This window comes from Oncorhynchus masou, chromosome 5, assembly GCF_036934945.1.
Source record: "Oncorhynchus masou masou isolate Uvic2021 chromosome 5, UVic_Omas_1.1, whole genome shotgun sequence".
NCBI classification, from domain to species: domain Eukaryota; kingdom Metazoa; phylum Chordata; class Actinopteri; order Salmoniformes; family Salmonidae; genus Oncorhynchus; species Oncorhynchus masou.
This window is the reverse complement of record NC_088216.1, coordinates 72629910-72653460: the sequence shown is the minus strand read 5'-3', so window position 1 is coordinate 72653460 and position 23551 is coordinate 72629910. Positions and strand designations below refer to the sequence as shown.

At 43.1% G+C, this 23551-nt stretch overlaps 1 protein-coding gene across 1 annotated transcript; it reads left to right on the top strand.

Moving 5' to 3' along the window:
* Positions 1–86: 86 nt before the first annotated feature.
* Positions 87–1369, top strand: LOC135540218 (vasopressin V2 receptor-like). Its single transcript, XM_064966706.1, has 2 exons — positions 87–951; positions 1164–1369. The coding sequence occupies exons 1-2, from the start codon at positions 87–89 to the stop codon at positions 1367–1369; spliced, it is 1071 nt and encodes a 356-aa protein (XP_064822778.1).
* The last annotated feature ends 22182 nt before the right edge of the window (positions 1370–23551 follow it).

The following is a 23551-nucleotide window of genomic DNA, read 5'->3' as shown; positions in this document are numbered from 1 at the left end:
TGTATTTGAACTATTCGTGAACATTAACTTAAGGACCGAATTATTTGAGTTTTTATCTTAAAATTGTGTCATTTTGTAGATAAATTATGACTTTCTTTAATTCAAACAATAGTAATATAAGTTTGGAAACGGAATTGGCAGAAGATGTGCCTCGTGATGAGCGCTTGGCTCGAGTTGAAATAGCCCTTTTGAGCATCATATTTTTCAGTGCCGCAATGTTAAACTTTGTACTGCTATTGGTGCTGTGGAAGCGGAGGAAGCAGCTGTCGAGGATGCGCGTCTTTGTTTTTCACCTTTGCCTGGCAGACCTGGTGGTCACCTTTTTCCAAGTTTGTCCGCAGCTGATGTGGGATGTAACGGACAGATTCATTGGTCCTGACATAATGTGCCGCCTGGTGAAATACATGCAGATTGTTGGCATGTTTGCCTCCACTTACATGATTGTAGTGATGACCATTGATCGCTACCAAGCCATCTGTAACCCCATGGTGACTTTCCAAAGGCGCAGAGCGAGCTGGAACGTGCCTGTGTGCGTTGCATGGTCCGTGTCCCTCTTCGGCAGTCTCCCTCAACTGTTCATCTTCTCCCGAGTTCAAATTGCGCCTGGTGTCTATGACTGCTGGGCTGACTTCATCAAACCTTGGGGACTAAAAGCTTACGTGACCTGGACCACTCTGGTGATATTTGTGTTGCCAGTCTTAACTGTTATCGTTTGCCAGGTGCGTATTTGCCGAGCTGTTCAAATCAACTTTCACATGAAAACACATCAAGCATCGGAAATTGTCAACAAACCTCTGCACTCCAGGACCAGTAGTGTTGCTGGAGTGTCCAAAGCCAGGATTAAGACCGTGAAGATGACTGTGGTTATTGTTTTTGTCTACATTATCTGTTGGACTCCTTTCTTCACTGTCCAGCTGTGGTCTGTCTGGGATGTCCAAGCACCCACTGAGAGTAAGTGCTCTTCAATATTCAGAAAAAATTACAATTCTACTAGAATTCAATCATATTGTCAAATGTTTTAATGCCTGAATTAAAACTTTACAACATAGGTTTAATTTATTTATCTTCTATTGGGGTAGGCCTATGCTAAAATGTATAGAATTACATTAAATCAGGATGCTGCTACTTGATAATAGTGTTCTGTGTTTTAATATCGATTTCAGCTGCAACTTTCTCTATCCTGATGCTTCTGGCAAGTCTGAACAGCTGTGCAAACCCCTGCATCTACCTGCTCTTCAGCGGGAAGCTCCCCAAGAGGCTCATGGCGGTGTGTGTTAGCCAGTCGGACATTAAGGACTCCATACAAGAAGAAGCCACTGTGGTCAGCTCCTTGTACATCAGTTTTAAAAGCCTTTCCATATCCAGATGAAACAAGCGGCACAGCGCTCTCTCTGGCTGATAGAGCTTGATGTATACTGTTGAAGTCGGAAGTTTACATACACTTAGGTTGGAGCCATTAAAACTCATTTTTCAACCACTCCACAAATTTCTTGTTAACAAACTATAGTTTTGGCAAGTTGATTAGGACATATACTTTCTGCATGACACAAGTTATTTTTCTCAACAATTGTTTACACACACATTATTTCACTTATAATTCACTGTATCACAATTCCAGTGGGACAGAAGTTTACACACACTAAGTTGACTGTGCCTTTAAACAGCTTGGAAAATTCCATAAAATTATGTCATGGCTTTAGAAGCTTCTGATAGGCTAATTGACATAATTTGAGTCAATTGGAGGTCTACCTGTGGATGTATTTCAAGGCCGACCTTCAAACTCAAAGCCTCTTTGCTTGACATTATGGGAATATCAAAAGAAATCAGCCAGACCTCAGAAAGAGAATTGTAGACCTCCACAAGTCTGGTTCATCCTTGGGAGCAATTTCCAAATGCCTGAAGGTACCACGTAAATCTGTACAAACAATAGTACGCAAGTATAAACATAGGACCACGCAGCCATCATACCACTCAGAAAGGAGACGCGTTCTGTCTCCTAGAGATGAACGTACTTTGGTGAGAAAAGTGCAAATCAATCCCAGAACAACAGAAAATGACCTTGTGAAGATGCTGGAGGAAATAGGTACAAAAGTATCTATATCCACAGTTAAACGAGTTCTACATCGACATAACTTGAAAGGCCAGTCAGTAATGAAGAAGCCACTGCTCCAAAACCGCCATGAAAAAGCCAGACTGCGGTTTGCAAATGCACATGGGGCCAAAGATCGTACTTTTTGGAGAAATGTCCTCTGGTCTGATGAAACAAAAATAGAACTTACAGGAAGGCCATAAAGATCATCAAGGACAACACCCACCCGAGCCACTGCCTGTTCACCCCGCTATCATCCAGAAGGCGAGGTCAGTACAGGTGCATCAAAGCTGGGACCGAGAGACTGAAAAACAGCTTCTATCTCAAGGCCATCAGACTGTTAAACAGCAACCACTAACATTGAGTGGCTGCTGCCAACACACTGACTAAACTCCAGCCACTTCAATAATGGGAATTGATGGGAAAGGATGTAAAATATATCACTAGCCACTTTAAACAATGCTACCTAATATAATGTTTACATACCCTACATTATTCATCTCATATGTATACGTATATACTGTACTCTATCAACTACTGCGTCCTTATGTAATACATGTATCACTAGCCACTTTAACTATGCCACTTTGTTTACATACTCATCTCATATGTATATACTGCACTTGATATCATCTACTGTATCTCTATGCTGCTCTGCACCATCACTCATTCATATCTTTATGTACATATTCTTTATCCCCTTACACTGTGTATAAGAAATTAGTTTTGGAATTGTTAGTTAGATTACTTGTTGGTTATTACTGCATTGTCGGAACTGGAAGCACAAGCATTTCGCTACACTCGCATTAACATCTGCTAACCATGTGTATGTGACAAATAAAATTTGATTTGATTTGAACTGTTTGGTCATAATGACTATCGTTATGTTTGGAGGAAAAATGGGGAGGCTTGCAAGCTGAAGACTACCATCCCAACCGTGAACCCCCGGGGTGGCAGCATCATGTTGTGGGAGTGCTTTGCTGCAGGAGGGACTGGTCTACTTTACAAAATAGATGGCATCACTAGGGAGGAAAATTATGTTGATACATTGAAGCAACATCTCAAGACATCAGTCAGGAAGTTAAAGCTTGGTCACAAATTGGTCTTCCAAATGGACAATGACCCCAAGCATACTTCCAAAGTTGTGGCAAAATGACTTCAGGACAACAAAGTCAAGGTATTGGAGTGGCCATCACAAAGTCCTGACCTCAATCCTATAGAACATTTGTTGGCAGAACTGAAAAAGCGTGTGTGAGCAAGGAGGCCTACAAACCTGACTCAGTTACACCAGCTCTGTCAGTAGGAATGGGCCAAAATTCACCCAACTCATTATGGGAAGCTTGTGGAAGGCTACCCGAAACATTTGACCCAAGTTAAACAATTTAATGGCAATGCTACCGAATACTAATTGAGTGTATGTATACTTTTGACCCACTGGGAATGTGATGAAAGAAATAAAAGCTGAAATAAGTAATTCTCTCTACTATTATTCTGACATTTCACATTCTTAAAATAAAGTGGTGATCCTAACTGACATAAGACAGGGAATTGTTACTAGGAATAAATGTCAGGAATTGTTATAAACTGAGTTTAAATGTATTTTGCTAAGGCGTATGTAAACTTCTGACTTCAACTGTAGATATAAAGAGCATATTCCATATACAGGTCATTCTAAGATCATCCATATCTTAGGGAAAAAATATAATTATTTATGTACATGTCATACACAACAAAATATTGTTGCACATCTGTTTGTTTTTTTAACTCTGAAAAATGAATATAGACTGGGAGCTGTGTACAAATATGTAAATAGGCCTACTGACAATGTTAAGAAACCTTGTTGCACGTGTACATTTGAACATAGAGATAAGGCTAATGATGATTCAGAGATGTTCTAAATCTCATGGCATGAATTTTAACATCCAATCATTGAGCTGGTTACATGATATATACACAGTAAAATCAACATACACTACTGTTCAAAAGTATGGGGTCACTTAGAAATGTGCTTGTTTTTGAAAGAAAAGCACTGTTTTTGTCCATTAAAATAACATAAATTGATCAGAAATACAGTGTCGACATTGTTTATGTTGTAAATGACTATTTGTAGCTGGAAACGGCTGATTGATAGTGGAATATCTACATAGGCGTACAGAGGCACATTATCAGCAACCATCACTCCTGTGTTCCAATGTGACGTTGTGTTAGCTAATCCAATTTTATCATTTTAAAAGGTTAGAAAACTCTTTTGCAATTATGTTAGCAGAGCTGAAAACTGTTGTGCTGATTAAAGAAGCAATTAAACTGGCCTTCTATCGACTAGTTGATTATCTGGAGCATCAGCATTTGTGGGTTCGATTACAGGCTCAAAATGGCCAGAAACAAAGTACTTTCCTCTGAAACTCGTCAGTCTATTCTTGTTCTGAGAAATAGAAGGCTATTCCATGCGAGAAATTGCCAAGAAACTGAAGATCTTGAACAACGCTGTGGACTACTCCCTTCACAGAACAGCCTAAACTGGCACTAACCAGAATAGAAAGAGGAGTCGGAGGCCCCGGTGCACAAGTGAGCAAGAGGACAAGTACATTAGAGTGTCTCGTGTGAGAAACAGATGCCTCACAACTTCTCAAATGGCAGCTTCATTAAATAGTACCTGCAAAACACCAGTCTCAATATCAACAGTGAAGAGGCAACTCCCGGATGCTGGCCTTCTAGGGAGAGTTGCAAAGAATAAGCCATATCTCAGACTGGCCAATAAAAAGAAAAGATTACGATGGGCAAAAGAACACAGACACTGGACAGAGGAACTCTGCCTAGAGGGCCAGTTTACGCTAATCCTAACCATAGGAGCCAGTTTGCACTAACCCTAACCCTAGCACTGAGATGCAGTGCATTAGACCGCTGCGCCACTCGGGATCCCCTTTGATGATGCTAAAACATTTAGAGTGGAGACCATTGTGAAGTGGATTTACAAAAGATTTAAATGGACACATAATATCAGATTTACTAATGTATGAATAACTCAGCCATCTCCTAACCAATGCTTTAGCTCTTCTCAAATTAAGTTTGAATGATGTTTTGAATTGTTGCTTCAATATATCCACGTAATTTTCCACCTTCATGATGCCATCTATTTTGTGAAGTGCACCAGTCCCTCCTGCAGCAAAGGAACCCCACAACATGATGCTGTCACCCCCGTGCTTCACAGTTGGGATGGCATTCTTCAGCTTGCAAGCCTCCCCATTTTTCCTCCAAACATAACGATGGTCATTATGGCCAAACAGTTCTATTTTTGTTTCATCAGACCAGAGGACATTTCTCCAAAAAGTACCATCTTTGGCCCCATGTGCAGTTGCAAACCGTCTGGCTTTTTTCATGGCAGTTTTGGAGCAGTGGCTTCTTCCTTTCTGAGCGGCCTTTCAGGTTATGTCAATATAGGACTCGTATAACTGTGGATATAGATACTTTTGTAACTATTTCCTCCAGCATCTTCACAAGTTCCTTTGCTGTTGTTCTGGGATTGATTTGCACTTTTCTCACCAAAGTACGTTCATCTCTAGGAGACAGAACACGTCTCCTTCCTGAGCGGTATGACGGCTGCGTGGTCCCATGGTGCCTATATTTGCGTACTATTGTTTGTAAAGATGAACATGATACCTTCAGGTGTTTGGAAATTGCTCCCAATGATGAACCAGACTTGTGGAGGTCTATCTATCTATCTTTTTTCTGAGGTCTTGGCTGATTTCTTTTGATTTTCCCGTAATGTCAAGCAAAGAAGCTTTGAGTTTGAAGGTAGGCCTTGAAATACATCCACAGATACACCTCCAATTGACTCAAATGATGTCAATTAGCCTGACAGAAGCTTCTAAAGCCATGACATAACTGACTTGCCAAAACTATAGTTTGCTAACAAGAAATTTGTGGAGTGGTTGAAAAAACAGTTTTAATGATTCCAACCTAAGTGTATGTAAACTTCCAACTTCAACTGTACATACAAAGTTTCAAGTCTCTAGGTAAAACGGGGTGGTGGATATAAAGGGTCGAACTGAGAATGCTTATAACAGCGTCACCTATAGGCTATTATTTTTTACCAAGTTACTCATGGCCTCTTGTTTTTGTGTGCCCCCCATTTTTTTTTTTTACCTATCTATAGTTGAGTTATTTGACCAAAAAAATCTAACAATAACAATAGGTTTCACAGATTTTCTGTGAACCATTAATAATTACTCAAAGGCATAGAAAATATACTAAACGTTTCTGTAATGAGCTCCAGAGGATATGGTTGAGACATGAATTGCCTATTCTGCCAAATCACGGTCTAACTGGAGTCCCTGCTGAGCATTCACATGGCATTTGAAAACCTAATATGGATTCAAACTAATCCTCAATGTAATGTCTGATCAGCTCTTTGGTTCCCACATTATTAAAATTGTGATGGACCTAGGCACTAAACTTTTTTTCTCACTATGGCCCATCCACAATTCTATCTAGTTGATGGCTCTCTAATGAAACGGCTCTCATCATCAGCTGTGATGGCTGTTCAAAACGCTGCTATTTAACAGTAAGCAGATTCTTAACCAACCTTTACTTGGTGATACTTTCTTTGTTCTCAATTCGGAAGTCACCTGTGTTTTCTGAAATCCCATGGCTAGTGGCAGGGGAACCACTTGAGTTGAGAAAATGCTCTGTTACTAAATTTAAAAAAATTCCAAGAAGTAATCCAACAATGTATACGCCATCCTCTTGTCCATTTCTGATATTCTCTCGAAGTCCGAGACAGGTGGGTGTCCAGCCCAAAGGGCTGCACATCATGAGCGAAACTAAGAAATCAAGCGTTGCTTTGAATGTCACTCACCTGGCTTTATTAATGAGAGAGGATCAAAAATAAACAAGATGATGTATACATTGTTGGATTACTTCATGGAGCAAAAATTGATTTAATTTAATAATGAATCGGGGCATTTTCTCATTTTAAATGTTCCCCCTGCAACTAGCCACATATGAATAACTCAGCCATCACCTAACCAATGCCTTAGCTCTTCTAAACTGAAGTTAAGCGATGTACCATGAACTTAAATACTGAATTTGGACAGTATGATGAGAGCCGTTTGTTTTCTTCAGCTAAATCTGACACTGACTCAGTAGGCCTAGCTTAATAAAAAAATATTGTTGTTGTAGTCGTGCATTGAAGGTGTGTTGAAAATATAGTATGGTCCATGGTCATGATTATAATATTCTGGAACTGTTATTTTACCATACCATGGTCCATTCTCTGAGATGTTTTGAAAACGATCATGCACAGCACATTATAATCTAAAAGAGAATGAGGTTCTCATCATGTTTCAATATCCTGAATTAAGGATGCTCAATGAATCTAGTCCAGTCCCACTTCATAACACTGGAAGACTGGTGCATTAAAAGCCTTTGAGCAGTAGGGTGTGTGTTGAGCCCAGTGTCCTGTGATCTGTTATTTCTCCAGTGTGGCAGCTGTCTCAGGTCTCAGCTTTGACCTTTTCTGCTAAAGCATTCACACCGTCCATCATCATCCAGCTTCCTGACAAACAGACTACTTTGTTAATCAGTCTGTTCCTTCAGGAAGACGTCCTGGGGAGTGGAATCAAAGCTGTATTAGAAATCAAACCACATACTGCAGTACACACATGTACGTTCGTAATGTTCTCTCTCTCTTTCTGTCTGTGTCTGTCTGTCTGTTGGTCTCTCTTACTCACTCAGTCACTCAGTCACTCAGTCACTCAGTCACTCAGTCACTCACTCACTCACTCACACCAGCCACCTTACAAAAGTAAGCGTGTAAAAGGGATGACTCACACATTATGGTTGAAAGCTATTCCATTAAAATCTGCTGCACAGAATATATTTGATTAGAAATACAAATTAAACCAACAATCACCGTTATTTGCTAAAATGCAATAGTAATTTGTAAATACCAATGATTGCATGTGTACAAAGGTTATTATAGATGGCTTAATTAACCCCAAACAAATCTAATCGTCAACATAGTAAAGTAAGACTAGCTAGCTCTAATGAGTGCCTTTAAACACAGTGTTTTAGATTTACTTTGTATTTAGGCTCCACTAATGTATCTCATTGCAATTCCAAAGAGGTGTATTTCCATGCTGTGATAACAATCATGAGTACCGCATGAAAACAAAACCAGTGGAGAAGTGGGAACATGGGGAGTGTAGCACTGACTGATAGATAGTGTTAGTGTTAACGAGATGTATTCATTACATTTGGTTTAATTTGTATGGTTTTGTTAGAGTATGTGATATAATGAAAGACAAAAATAATATAAAACAAACATTTTCAGAATATTTGTAACATTACATTTCACACTGTCTAACACCCTTGTATCAAATCTTTATTGTCTTAAATATCTCCAACAAAATGTTATTTTCTCAATATCTTCTACCAATTCTATTATTTTTATGACAAACTTGCTTTATCAAATACATATGAACAGAGTATTGTGATAGGTAAATAACATCACTTTGGGCAATGTACAGGTGTCATTGCACAGTTAGGAGGTAATTGTTTAATCTGAAACTGAAAGTTGAAAGCTAAATCAATTATGTGGCCTAAACACAGTGGACTGAACACAGTGGACTGAGCACAGCTAAACACAATACAGTAGCTGACTGTACCATGACCCGTTGAGGTGATGGTTGTATAATGCAATGAGATATAAATTTAAGATCCCCAGGCAAAATAGGACAGCTGAAAGTGATTTATTTTTAGAAATACAACGAACAAACGAACAAAGACAAATAACGTATGATCGATTCCATGGTTGTGCGACACAGACAAAGCACACAATGTCTTGAAAATGGCAGGGAATAGCAATCATCTCTTGATGTATGACATACGCAGGCTACTTTGTGAATCAGATTGGTTCATCAATGTTGGATGTCATCTGTTGGTGTTCCAATGTTCCCTTCTCCATATTTAATCGGATCATTAATGAGACAGAAATGCATTGCTCATGTTGGACCCATTACCATCACACTGATATTTGTGAAATATATGTTTTTTAACAACAACCACTTGTCAGACAGGATTCTTTCTAATAAGAAATGCCTCATGTTTACTACGTTCAAATTATGCCATTCATTGCATAAGGGTAGGTATGAATATTACTAAGATGTAATGGAAATTTCACAGGAGAATTCAAGCATACAGTATTCCCACTCCTTGACTTTTTACACAATGTGTTTTGTTACAGCCTGAATTTAAAATAGATTGAATGGAGATTATTTTGGGTCACTGGCCTACAAAGAATACCTTATAATGTCAAAGTGGAATTATGTTTAGAGAAATGTTTACAAATTAATAAAAAATGAAAAGCTGAAATGTCTTGAGTCAATAAGTATTCAAACCCTTTGTTATGGCAAGCCTAAATATGTTCAGGAGTAAAAATGTGCTTAACAAGTAACATAATAAGTTGCATGGACTCCGTGTGCAATAATAGTGTTTTGCATGATTATTGATTAACTACCTCATCTCTGTACCCCACACATATAATTATCTATAAGGTCCCTCAGTCGACCAGTGAATTTCAAACACAGAATCAACTACAAAGACCAGGTAGGTTTTCCAATGCCTCGCAAAGGGCACCTGTTGGTAGATGGGTAAAAAAAAAAATAGACATTGAATATCCCTTTGTGCAAGGTAAAGTTATTAATTACACTTTGGATGGTGTATCAATTCACCCAATCCCTACAAAGATGCAGGTGTCCTTCCTAATTCAGTTGGCAGAGAGGAAGAAAACCAATCAGGGATTTCACCATGAGGCCAATGGTGACTTTAAAACTGTTACAGAGTTTAATGGCTGTGATAGGAGAAAACTGAGGAGGGATCAGCAACATTGCAGTTACTCCACAATACAAACCTAAATGACTGAGTGAAAATAAGCTCATACACAACAAAAATATTCCAAAACATGCATCTTGTTTGCAATTAACTTTTTATTCTGAATGCAAAGTGTTATGTTTGGGGCAAATCCAATACAACACATCACTGAGTACCATTCTCTATATTTTCAAGAATAGTGGGGGCTGCATTATGTTATGGGTATGCTTGTAACTGTTAAGGAATGGGGAGTTTTTCAGGATAAAAAAGAACGGAGCTAAGCACAGGCAAAATACTTGAAGAAAATCTGTTTCAGTCTGCTTTCCACCATACACTGGGAGATTAATTCACCTTTCTACAGAACAATAACCTAACACAAGGCAAAATCTACACTGGAGATGCTTACCAGGAAGACAATGGCCGAGCTATAGTTTTGACTTAAATCGGCTTAAAAATCTATGGCAAGACTTGGAAATCTTTGGCGAGCATTGATCAACAACCAACTTGACAGACTTGAAGAATTTTGCAAAGAATAATTGGCAAATGTTGCACAATCCAGGTGTAGAGAGCTTTTAGAGAATTACCCAGAAAGACTCACAGCTGTAATTGCTGCCCAAGGTGATTCTAACATGTATTGAATACTTGGGATGAATACTTATCTATAGTACATTCTGAAAGTATTCAGACCCCTTCCTTGTTGCACATTTTGTTGTGTTACAGCTTTATTCTAAAATGGATGAAATCATTTTCCCCCTCAATCTACACACAATACACCATAATGACAAAGCAAAAACAGATTTTTAGAAATGTTTTCAAATGTATTCAAAATAAAAACAGAAATACCTTATTTACATACGGATTCAGACCCTTTCCTCTGAGACTCGAAATTGAGCTCAGATGCATCCTGTTTCCATTGATCATCCTTGAAATGTGTCTACAACTTGATTGGAGTCCACCTGTGGTAAAATCAATTGATTGGACATGATTTAGAAAGAAACACACCTGTTTATCTAAGGTCCCAAAGTTGACAGTGCATGTCAGATCAAAAACCAAGCCATGAGGTTGAAAGAATTGTCTGTAGAGCTCCGAGACAGGATTGTGTTCGAGGCAGAGATTTGGGGAAGGCTACCATAACATTTCTGCAGCTTTGAAGGTCCCCTAGAATGTGTTATCACTGAGCTGTCCACCATTTAAAAGCACAAGAAAGTCCAAATGGGAATTTAATGGCAGATATTTTGTACTTATGTCACGCCCTGACCGTAGATTGCTTTGTATGTTTCTGGTTATTTTCTGTTTAGTGTTTGTTGCACCTGTCAGAACTGATTCGGCTATTCTTTTGTTATTTTTTATTCAGTGTTCAGTAAGAATACATAATATGAACACGTACCACGCTGCACCTTGGTCTTCACCTTCTTCCTCTGAATGCCGTTACAGAACCACCCACCACCAAAGGACCAAGCAGCGTGGTAAGGAGGAGCAGCGCTATCTGGAGAAATGGACGTGGGAGGAGATACAGGAAGGCAAGGGACCCTGGGCACAGGCTGGGGAGTATTGCCGTCCGCAGGAGGAACTGGAGGCAGCTAAGGCTGAGCGGCAACACTACGAGGAGTTGGCACGGTAGCGCATCAGGCACGAGAGGCAGCCACAAAAAAATGTTTTTTGGGGGGGGCACACGAGGAGATTGGCGGAGTCAGGGGAGAGACCTGAGCCAAGTCCCCAGTTTGCCCTATGCCTGCGCGCCACCCGTGCCTGGCGAATGTGGGCATGGAGCCTAAGGGAGAGTTATGAGTGGTATGCACCAGATCTCCAGTGCTCCCCCACAGCCCGGTTCGACCTGTGCCTGCACTCTGGAGGGTCCGGGCTAAAGTGGTCATCCAGCCTGGAGTGGTACCAAAGCTGCGCACCAGAGCTCCAGTGCTCCCCCACAGCCCGGTCCATCCGGGGCCTCCTCTGCGCACCAGGCCTCCTGTAGGTCTCCCCAGCCTGGTGGGCCCTGTGGCAGCCCAACGCACCAGGCTGTCTCTCCGTCTCCTCCCTCCAGGTTCTCCCTCCAGGCCGGAGCCGCCAGAGTCTCCCTCCTGTCTGGAGCCGCCAGAGCCGCCCTGCTGTCCGGAGGCGCCAGAGCCGCCCGTCAGTCCAGAGCCGTCCTCCTGTCCGGAGCCGCCAGAGCCGCCGTCATTCTGGAGCCGCCAGAGCCGCCGTCAATCCGGAGCTGCCAGAGCCGCCGTCAATCCGGAGCTGCCAGAGCCGCCCGTCAGTCCGGAGCTGCCAGAGCCGCCCGTCAGTCCGGAGCCGCCAGAGCCGCCCGTCAGTCCGGAGCCGCCAGAGCCGCCCGTCAGTCCGGAGCCGCCAGAGCCGCCCGTCAGTCCGGAGCCGCCAGAGCCGCCCGTCAGTCCAGAGTCGCCAGAGCCGCCCGTCAGTCCAGAGGTGCCAGAGCCGCCCGTCAGTCCTGAGACGCCGGAGCCGCCCGTCAGTCCTGAGTCGCCAGAGCCGCCCGTCAGTCCTGAGGCGCCAGAGCTGCCCGTCAGTCCAGATGCGCCAGAGCTGCCCGTCAGTCCAGATGCGCCAGAGCCGCCCTTCAGTCCCGAGGCGCCACCCACTCCAGACTCGCCCATCAGTCCAGTGGCGTCCTCTAGTCCGGGGTCGGCGGTGAGGGTTCCCGCTCCAGAGGCATTACTAAAGTGGGCCGAGCCAGAAGAGGAGCGGGGTCCACGTCCCTCAACAGAACCGCCACCGCGGAGTAATACCCATCCAGAACTATCAGAACTGTTTCAGAACTGTTTCGGCTATTTTTTTGTTATTTTGTATTCAGTGTTCAGAAAGAATAAATAATATGAACACGTACCACGCTGCACCTTGGTCTTCACCTTCTTCCTCTGAATGCCGTTACAACTTATGCAACTGAATGTGTTATCATTGTGCTTCAACTAATAGCACAACCAAATGACCTTGATTGCAGTTGAGATTACATTAAACATTAATGGTCCAAGTGATTCTGCACAGATTATTATATTATTGTGAAGATCTCCACAGACCTGCGACCTATGCATGCAATCTTGAACATGCACACTTTCTATGATTACATAAGACATTTATAGTTACAGTAACCTCAAAATATGGCCATGGATGTGTTGCTCATTTTAAGGTTGAATAAGTACTCTTACTGTAATGGCATTCCTCCTCCTCTTCTGAGGAGGTGTAGCGAGAAGGACCAATGCACAGCGTTGTAAGTGTCCATAACGTTTATTATAAGATATAAACTGAACACTATGAAATATAAAACAATAAACGTGAACATGAACGAAAACCGAAACAGTACCGTGTGGCAACAAACACTCACACGGAAACAAACACCCACCACTCAAAAGTGAAACCCAGGCTACCTAAGTATGATTCTCAATCAGAGACAACTAACGACACCTGCCTCTGATTGAGAACCATACTAGGCCGAAACAGAAACCAAACATAGAAAAACAAACATAGACTGCCCACCCCAACTCACGCCCTGACCATACTAAATAAAGACAAAACAAAGGAAATCAAGGTCAGAACGTGACACTTACATTAGTTTGTAAGATAGCCTTAACTTTAGGCTATTTATTGTATTACACAAGTAATATTGAATTGTGTTTGGTTGAGAACCCAACCAAATATAAAAATTAAAGGACATATCTAGTGCTTGGATAATTCTTTCTGAGCCACTGCCTTGGTCCTATTCTTGAACTTACATTTTTGGTTGAATTGGAGACATGAATCGGACATATAATTTGTTAACTTGTCAACAATTCAACAGGTTATTGCAAAAGTGATATTGAATTGTGTTTGGTTGTCAACGCAACCAAATATCAACATTTTGTTGGATTATGGGTTAAACTTGGAACATTGCTATCCTAGAGACCTGTTTTTACATCAGAAGTTAATGGTTATCTGTAGGAGCCAGATGACTTTGGAATGTGCTGGGTGGACGGGAGGAAGTCATAGGATTGATATAGGGAATACGGGTGGACATCTGTGGATTAGGCAAATGAGGGGTTGAGGTCAGGTCAGAATTTATGGTTTATTACCCTATTACTTTGTCCTCCTGTCGAACCATAATAGATGTAAGGATTGGAGAGAAGGAGGAGTGCCTAAATTGGAGTATATATATTGTGGTGGTAGAAACATGTTTTGTCTAATGCAGCTGTATCGATCCTCTAGAAAGAATAAACTTGGTTAAGCTTTCATAATGTTTGTTGAGTGTTTTACTCAACACTTGGCGCTGGGAGCAGGGTTCACTTCGATTTGTAGTCAAACCAGAGAGTCCAGATCAGTGGACTGGCAACAACAAGGTAGGCACTGTTCCTACACCTGTGTCCACTCATTTTGACATCTTGGGGAGATGAGAATCGTAGGCTGAACATTTATAGTGATCGAAAAAGCCTTGGTTTCATGCATGTCAACATCAGAAGCCTTCTCCCTAAGTTTGTTTTACTCACTGCTTTAGCACACTCTGCTAACCCTGATGTCCTTGCCGTGTCTGAATCCTGGCTCAGGAAGGCCACCAAAAATTCTGAGATTTCCATACCCAACTATAACATCTTCCGTCAAGATAGAACTGCCAAAGGGGGAGGAGTTGAAGTCTACTGCAGAGATAGCCTGCAAAGTAATGTCATACTTTCCAGGTCCATACCCAAACAGTTCGAACTACTAATTCTGAAAATTAATCTCTCCAGAAATAAGTCGCTCACTGTTGCCGCCTGACACGACCCCCCTCAGCTCCCAGCTGTGCCCTGGACACCATTTGTGAATTGATTGCCCCCCATCTAGCTTCAGAGTTTGTTCTGTTAGGTGACCTAAACTGGGATATGCTTAACACCCCGGCAGTCCTACAATCTAAGCTAGATGCCCTCAATCTCACACAAATCATCAAGGAACCCACCAGGTACAACCCTAACTCTGTAAGCAAGGGCACCCTCATAGACGTCATCCTGACCAACTGGCCCTCCAAATACACCTCCGCTGTCTTCAATCAGGATCTCAGCGACCACTGCCTCATTGCCTGTATCCGCTACTGTGCCGCAGTCAAACGACCACCCCTCATCACTGTCAAACGCTCCCTAAAACACTTCTGTGAGCAGGCCTTTCTAATCGACCTGGCCCGGGTACCCTGGAAGGACATTGACCTCATCCCGTCAGTTGAGGATGCCTGGTCATTCTTTAAGAGTAACTTCCTCACCATTTTAGATAAGCATGCTCCGTTCAAAAAATGCAGAACTAAGAACAGATACAGCCCTTGGTTCACTCCAGACCTGACTGCCCCCGACCAGCACAAAAACATCCTGTGGCGGACTACAATAGCATCGAACAGTCCCCGCGATATGCAACTGTTCAGGGAAGTCAGGAACCAATACACGCAGTCAGTCAGGAAAGCTAAGGCCAGCTTCTTCAGGCAGAAGTTTGCATCCTGTAGCTCCAACTCCAAAAGTTCTGGGACACTGTGAAGTCCATGGAGAACAAGAGCACCTCCTCCCAGCTGCCCACTGCACTGAGGCTAGGGAACACGGTCACCACCGACAAATCCATGATTATTGAAAACTTCAACAAGCATTTCTCAACGGCTGGCCATGCCTTCCGCCTGGCTACTCCAACCTCGGCCAACAGCTCCGGCCCCCCGCAGCTCCTCGCCCAAGCCTCTCCAGGTTCTCCTTTACCCAAATCCAGATAGCAGATGTTCTGAAAGAGCTGCAAAACCTGGACCCGTATAAATCAGCTGGGCTTGACAATCTGGACCCTCTATTTCTGAAACTATCCACCGCCATTGTCGCAACCCCTATTACCAGCCTGTTCAACCTCTCTTTCATATCGTCTGAGATCCCCAAGGATTGGAAAGCTGCCGCAGTCATCCCCCTCTTCAAAGGGGGAGACACCCTGGACCCAAACTGTTACAGACCTATATCCATTCTGCCCTGCCTATCTAAGGTCTTCGAAAGCCAAGTCAACAAACAGGTCACTGACCATCTCGAATCCCAATCTGGTTTCCGAGCCGGTCACGGGTGCACCTCAGCCACACTCAAGGTACTAAACGACATCATAACCGCCATCGATAAAAGACAGTACTGTGCAGCCGTCTTCATCGACCTTGCCAAGGCTTTCGATTCTGTCAATCACCATATTCTTATCGGCAGACTCAGTAGCCTCGGTTTTTCGGATGACTGCCTTGCCTGGTTCACCAATTACTTTGCAGACAGAGTTCACTGTGTCAAATCGGAGGGCATGCTGTCCGGACCTCTGGCAGTCTCTATGGGGGTGCCACAGGGTTCAATTCTCGGGCCGACTCTTTTCTCTATATATATCAATGATGTTGCTCTTGCTGCGGGCGATTCCCTGATCCACCTCTACGCAGACGACACCATTCTATATGCTTTCGGCCCGTCATTGGACACTGTGCTATCTAACCTCCAAACGAGCTTCAATGCCATACAACACTCCTTCCGTGGCCTCCAACTGCTCTTAAACGCTAGTAAAACCAAATGCATGCTTTTCAACCGATCGCTGCCTGCACCCGCATGCCCGACTAGCATCACCACACTGGATGGTTCCGACCTTGAATATGTGGACACCTATAAGTACCTAGGTGTCTGGCTAGACTGCAAACTCTCCTTCCAGACCCATATCAAACATCTCCAATCGAAAATCAAATCAAGAGTCTGCTTTCTATTCCGTAACAAAGCCTCCTTCACTCACGCTGCCAAGCTTACCCTAGTAAAACTGACTATCCTACTGATCCTCGACTTCGGCGATGTCATCTACAAAATTGCTTCCAACACTCTTCTCAGCAAACTGGATGCAGTTTATCACAGTGCCATCCGTTTTGTCACTAAAGCACCTTATACTACCCACCACTGCGACTTGTATGCTCTAGTCGGCTGGCCCTCGCTACATATTCGTCGCCAGACCCACTGGCTCCAGGTCGTCTACAAGGCCATGCTAGGTAAAGCTCCGCCTTATCTCAGTTCACTGGTCACGATGGCAACACCCATCCGTAGCACGCGCTCCAGCAGGTGTATCTCACTGATCATCCCTAAAGCCAACACCTCATTCGGCCGCCTTTCGTTCCAGTACTCTGCTGCCTGTGACTGGAACGAATTGCAAAAATTGCTGAAGTTGGAGACCTTTATCTCCCTCACCAACTTCAAACATCAGCTATCTGAGCAGCTAACCGATTGCTGCAGCTGTACATAATCTATTGGTAAATAGCCCACCCATTTTCACCTACCTCATCCCCACAGTTTTTATTTATTTACTTTTCTGCTCTTTTGCACACCAATATCTCTACCTGTACATGATCATTTATCATTCCAGTGTTAATCTGCAATATTGTAATTATTTGCCTACCTCCTCATTCATGCCTTTTGCACACATTGTATATAGACTCCCCTTTTTTTTCTACTGTGTTATTGACTTGTTAATTGTTTACTCCATGTGTAACTCTGTGTTGTCTGTTCACACTGCTATGCTTTATCTTGGCCAGGTCGCAGTTGTAAATGAGAACTTGTTCTCAACTAGCCTACCTGGTTAAATAAAGGTGAAATAAAAAATAAATAAATAAATAAATAGGATATGGACCTAGAGAGCCTGAGTTTATTCGGTAGGCCCATTGTGTAACGACCGGTCATAAATATCTGGTGTAGGGAAGGTTCCATAAGGATAGGTCTGAGTGTAGGTTTTCCTATGAAAGATCCAGGTAAAAAAAAAGGTGTAGGGTGGGTTCCTTCAAGGATAGGTCCCGAGTGGAGAATTTCCTCTGCGAGATCCAGGAGTGACAATACAGTGTAGGGTAGGTTCCATATTAGGATAGGTCCCTAGTGTGGGTATTCTCCTGCGAGATCTCTTAAAGGGACATAAGTCCCAGCTGCAGTGAGTTTTTGTAAGACGAGAGTGTCACACCCTGACCTTAGTATTCTTTGTTTTCCTTGTTATTTTGGTTAGGTCAGGGTGTGACATGGGTAATGTATGTTTTGTGTCCTTGTCTAGGGTTTTTTGTATGTTTATTCTGGCTGTTTCCTTTCTAGGTATATTGTATGTCCACGGTTGCCTAGATTGGTTCTCAATTAGAGGCAGCTGTCTATCGTTGTCTCTGATTGGGAACCATATTTAGGCAGCCATATTCTGTGGGTACTTTGTGGGTGATTGTTTCCGTGTATGTGTTTGTTTCACCACACGGTACCGTTTCGTTTATTCACGTTTCGTTTATTCACGTTTCGTTTATTCACGTTTCGTTTATTCACGTTTCGTTTATTCACGTTTCGTTTATTGTTTTGTAGTGTTTCAGTTTATTCATTAAAACCAACTATGGACACTTACCACGCTGCATTTTGGTCCGATCCCTGCTACACCTCCTCTTCAGATGAAGAGGAGGAAATCAGCCGTGACAGAGAGTTCTAGAAGCTAGTGAGTTTTAGGAAGATGAGAGTTCTAGAAGCTAGTGAGTTTTAGGAAGATGAGAGTTCTAGAAGCTAGTGAGTAAAAAATAAAAATTAAACACTGTTTGAGTTACGTGTAGTAGCAGTAGCAATACGGAGAGAGGTTGGTTGGGAGGGGGAACCATGAAAGATTATGTGGAAATAGGAAGACAAGTGTGAAGAATTTTGGTAATGTGGCTTATCAACAACAGTGATATTTCAGACACAATACTGGAATATGACATTAAGTCATCTGTATTCTCCAGTAATACATTTGCAGACACTATAGTATAGGTTCTAATGCAAGGCATTAAGTGCCGTGACAAATTAATAATTAACATTACCATTCTCCGGGGAAGTGAATAGTTAATAGAAGGTGTGTATTATAGAAGGGAGAGGTTTGGGAATAATAACTAATAAAATGTCGACAAACGGCCCCGTTTCTCCATGTAATATGGAGCTAGAGGATTTTAATGAAGCATTCTATCAACAAAAAATACAAACTGATAAACCCGGAATTAGTAGGAGTACTCAGCCACAGAAAGACTGTGTATGGTAGTGTATTGATAAAATGTGCACATCTGCTTTGGCACATCTGCTTTGGCAGGTTTGAACCCTGTGATCAAAACGGTAATTGCGGGGGTAGTGGATGAAATAGAGCAGGATGTTGTGAGAGTGGAATATAACTCCACTCACTTCGCAGACGTACGAGGGGTTAATAGGGCCACAGGGAACGTCACTAACTATAGTTTCAATGGCCAAGGTAAGACAAAGAAATGTAGCGAGGAACATCAAAGCGTAAGGAGATAGCTCCCTGTTTTAGATGTGGGACTATCAGACATTGGAAGAATGAGTGTAAGGTGATACTGAAACCTGCTGCATTCGAAGGAAATGCCTCTATTCAAGCATATGCATCTTTTTCAAAAGAGCAACAACAAGTCCTTTTGAGAGTAGCAGGAGAGGAAATGTCACATATCGGTGTATAGCCTTGGTACGATCGATAGTGGTTCATAGAGATTACAGTTCTATGTGAAGGAAGATGTACGAGATCACGTGTTACACAAGTTGTTAATAGATGCCAGGGAACATATATTGCAGATTCCATATGATGAGATGTTGGCTACATTTGCCACAATTTTTTTTATTTTGGGTTGTAGAATCTAGGCGAAATGCCAGGGGAATGGATTCTAGAGGTAACAAAATTAAATTATCTGGCCAAACACTCCTTGCAAACTTTTTTCTATCTCATGAGACATTTTATGTGGTTTTATTATTAAATAGATTTCCAGTTTATGTCATCTAATTCTGAAATAGTTTTCTAGAATGGAAGAAAGAGTGGAGGGGTCACGAGGAATTAGCGAAGGGTTACCAATCCTAAAATGAACTTTTAATTTTTTTAGTTAGTTCATGAACATGGTGGTACAGGGTAGCCTAGCGTTTAGAGCGTTAGACTAGTAACCGAAAGGTTGCAAGTTCGAATCCCCAAGCTGACAAGGTACAAATCTGTCATCCTGCCCCTGAACAGGCAGTTAACCCACTGTTCCTAGGTCGTCATTGAAAAAAATAATTTGTTCTTAAATGACTTGCCTAGTAAAATAAAGGTAAAAAAATAAAAAATAAAAAGTGGTTATGGAGAATCATGGGGAAAAGAGAGCAGTGAATCGTTAGACTCGGTGGTGAGATAATGTGCTAAATATACTATGGGGTGGATTGAAAACAACCATTTAATGATTGGAGTAAGGACAGTGGATTCACCATTATCATGTTTGGTCACAAGCATTTCGCTACACTCGCATTAACATCTGCTAACCATGTGTATGTGACAAATAAAAAATTGATTTGGTTTATATTTAACACTTTTGGAATGCTGATTAAAATGTAGCATAGTGAATGCTAATGAAATGTACACTTTCTTTTCCAGAAGAGGAAGATATCTCTCTTTGGAATGTCCCCTTAGACTGTGGTATTGGGGAGAGCAGTTAGTGATATTAAGTATAAAAGTATCTGGATTAGGCCATAAACAGAGTTCCCAGATAAGTAAGGCCTGTTCATGTGTGTTTTATACCTACGGTTTACCACACACACCAGCAAGCACACACAATTTACCAGTTACAAATATGCGTTAGTGGTGTTGATACTGTGGGATTTATGTGGTCTTTTCAATTTAGTTTTAAATTGGGTATGCAGGAGGATGGAAATATTTGGAAGGTTCTGAAATGGTTTCTGAAGGACAGGGAAAGAAAAGGGAGAGGAAATATTAATAAATATATATTTCCTGTATCCTGACTTTCTGGTGAGGCCTGCTCAATCTCACCAGAAATTATAGAAACAGGTGGGATTTAATTATAAAATGAATGATAAACACAATTTTTTGTTCTACCATTGCCTTATGGGATAAGTTGATTGGTTATTCAAATATGTTTATTTTATATTTAACATGTTGTTTTTGAATCATGATGTGAGTCTCTTCATTCTCTCTCTCTGCTGGTCTTTTTAGGTTACCTTCTCTGTCTCTCATTCCTCAGCTGTTCTACATCTGCCCTAACTAGCTCTTTCACTCTTCCCCACCTGTTCTCTCTTCCCCCTCTGATTAGGTCTCTATTTCTTTCTCTGTTCCTGCTACTTTCAGTGTCTGATTCTTATTTGTGTTTTTTGATGCCAGAAGCAAGCTGTCGTCTCGTTTGCTTCCACCTTGTCCTGTCCTGTCGGAGTCTGCCTGGCTGGAGCATCCTGCACTATACTAACGTTCTTTTGTTCCGCTGACAACGTTGGAAGAGGATTTATGCCATTCCTGTATTTTCATTAAAGAACTCTGTTTTCTGTTAAAACCGCTTTTGGGTCTTCACTCAAGTTCATAACAGAAGAATCAGACCAAGAATGGACCCAGCGGCTCCGGACCCTTTTCACTCCACCGTCGAGATCCAGGGAGCGATGCTAGGCAGACACGAGGAGGAATTGTCTGCTGCTCAACATGCCGTTGAGACCCTGGCCGTCCAAGTCTCCGACCTCACAAGACGGGTTCACCAACTCCACCTCGATCCACCGCCCACTTCCAGGGTTTCCGAGTCGCCGGAGCCCAGGATCAACAACCCGCCGTGTTACTCTGGGGAGCCCACTGAGTGCCGCTCATTCCTCACTCAGTGTGATGTGGTGTTCTCTCTCCAGCCCAACACTTACTCCAGGAGCGCAGCCCGCATCGCCTACGTCATTTCTCTCCTTACCGGACGGGCGCGTGAGTGGGGCACGGCAGTCTGGGAGGCGAGGGCTGAGTGTATTAACCAGTATCAGGACTTTAAGGAGGAGATGATACGGGTTTTTGACCGTTCTGTTTTTGGCGAGGAGGCTTCCAGGGCCCTGTCTTCCCTTTGTCAGGGGAATAGATCCATAACGGATTATTCTATTGAGTTTCGCACTCTCGCTGCCTCTAGTGACTGGAACGAGCCGGCTTTGCTCGCTCGTTTTCTGGAGGGTCTCCACGTCGAGGTTAAGGATGAGATCCTCTCCCGGGAGGTTCCTTCCAGTCTGGACTCTTTAATAGCTCTCGCTATTCGCATAGAGCGACGGTTTGATCTTCGTCGCCGAGCTCGTGGAAAGGAGCTCACGTTCTCCGTTGCTCCCCTCTCCACATCACTGCCACCTGCCGCATCACTGCCACCCTCCTCCGCCGGCTCGGATGCTGAGCCTATGCAGCTGGGGGGTATTCGCATCTCGGCCAAGGAGAGGGAACGGAGAATCACCAATCGCCTCTGTCTCTACTGCGGCTCCGCTGGTCATTTTGTCACCTCATGTCCAGTAAAAGGCCAGAGCTCATCAGTAAGAGGAGGGCTACTGGTGAGCGCAACTACTCAGGCCTCTCCTTCTGGATCACGCACTACCTTTCCGGTCCATCTCCGCTGGCCCGGTTCATCTGCTTCCTGCAGTGCCTTGATAGACTCTGGGGCGGAGGGCTGTTTTATGGACGAGACCTGGGCTCGGGAACATGACATTCCTCTCAGACAGTTTGGGGAGCCCAGGGCCTTGTTCGCTTTAGATGGTAGTTCTCTCCCCAAGATTCAGCGTGAGACGCTGCCTTTAACCCTCACTGTCTCTGGTAATCATAGCGAAACCATTTCTTTTTTAATTTTTCGTTCACCTTTTACACCTGTTGTTTTGGGTCATCCCTGGCTAGTACGCCATAACCCTTCTATTAATTGGTCTAGTAATACTATCCTATCCTGGAATGTTTCTTGTCATGTAACCTGTTTAATGTCTGCTATCCCTCCTGTTTCCTCTGTCTCTTCTTCACAGGAGGAGCCTGGCGATTTGACAGGGGTGCCGGAGGAGTATCACGATCTGCGCACGGTGTTCAGTCGTTCCAAGGCCACTTCTCTCCCTCCACACCGGTCGTATGACTGTAGTATTGATCTCCTTCCGGGAACTACTCCCCCGGGGTAGATTATACTCTCTGTCGGCTCCCGAACGTAAGGCTCTCGAGGATTATTTGTCGGTTTCGCTCGACGCCGGTACCATAGTCTCCTCCTCCTCCCCCGCCGGAGCTGGGTTTTTTTTTGTTCAGAAGAAGGACGGGTCCCTGCGCCCATGCGTGGATTATCGAGGGCTGAATGACATAACTGTTAAGAATCGTTATCCGCTTCCTCTTATGTCTTCAGCCTTCGAGATCCTGCAGGGAGCCAGGTTTTTCACCAAATTGGACCTTCGTAACGCCTACCATCTCGTGCGCATCAGGGAGGGGGACGAGTGGAAGACGGCGTTTAACACTCCGTTAGGGCACTTTGAATACCGGGTTCTTCCTTTCGGCCTCGTTAACGCTCCAGCTGTCTTTCAGGCACTAGTTAACGACGTCCTGAGAGACATGCTGAACATTTTTGTTTTCGTTTACATGGACGATATCCTGATTTTTTCACCGTCTCTCTCGATTCATGTTCAGCACGTGCGACGCGTCCTCCAGCGCCTTTTGGAGAACTGTCTTTATGTGAAGGCTGAGAAGTGCACTTTTCATGCCGCCTCTGTCCCTTTTCTCGGTTCCGTTATTTCCGCTGAGGGCATTAAGATGGATCCCGCTAAGGTCCAGGCTGTCATTGATTGGCCCGTTCCTAAGTCACGCGTCGAGCTGCAGCGCTTTCTGGGCTTCGCTAATTTCTACCGTCGTTTC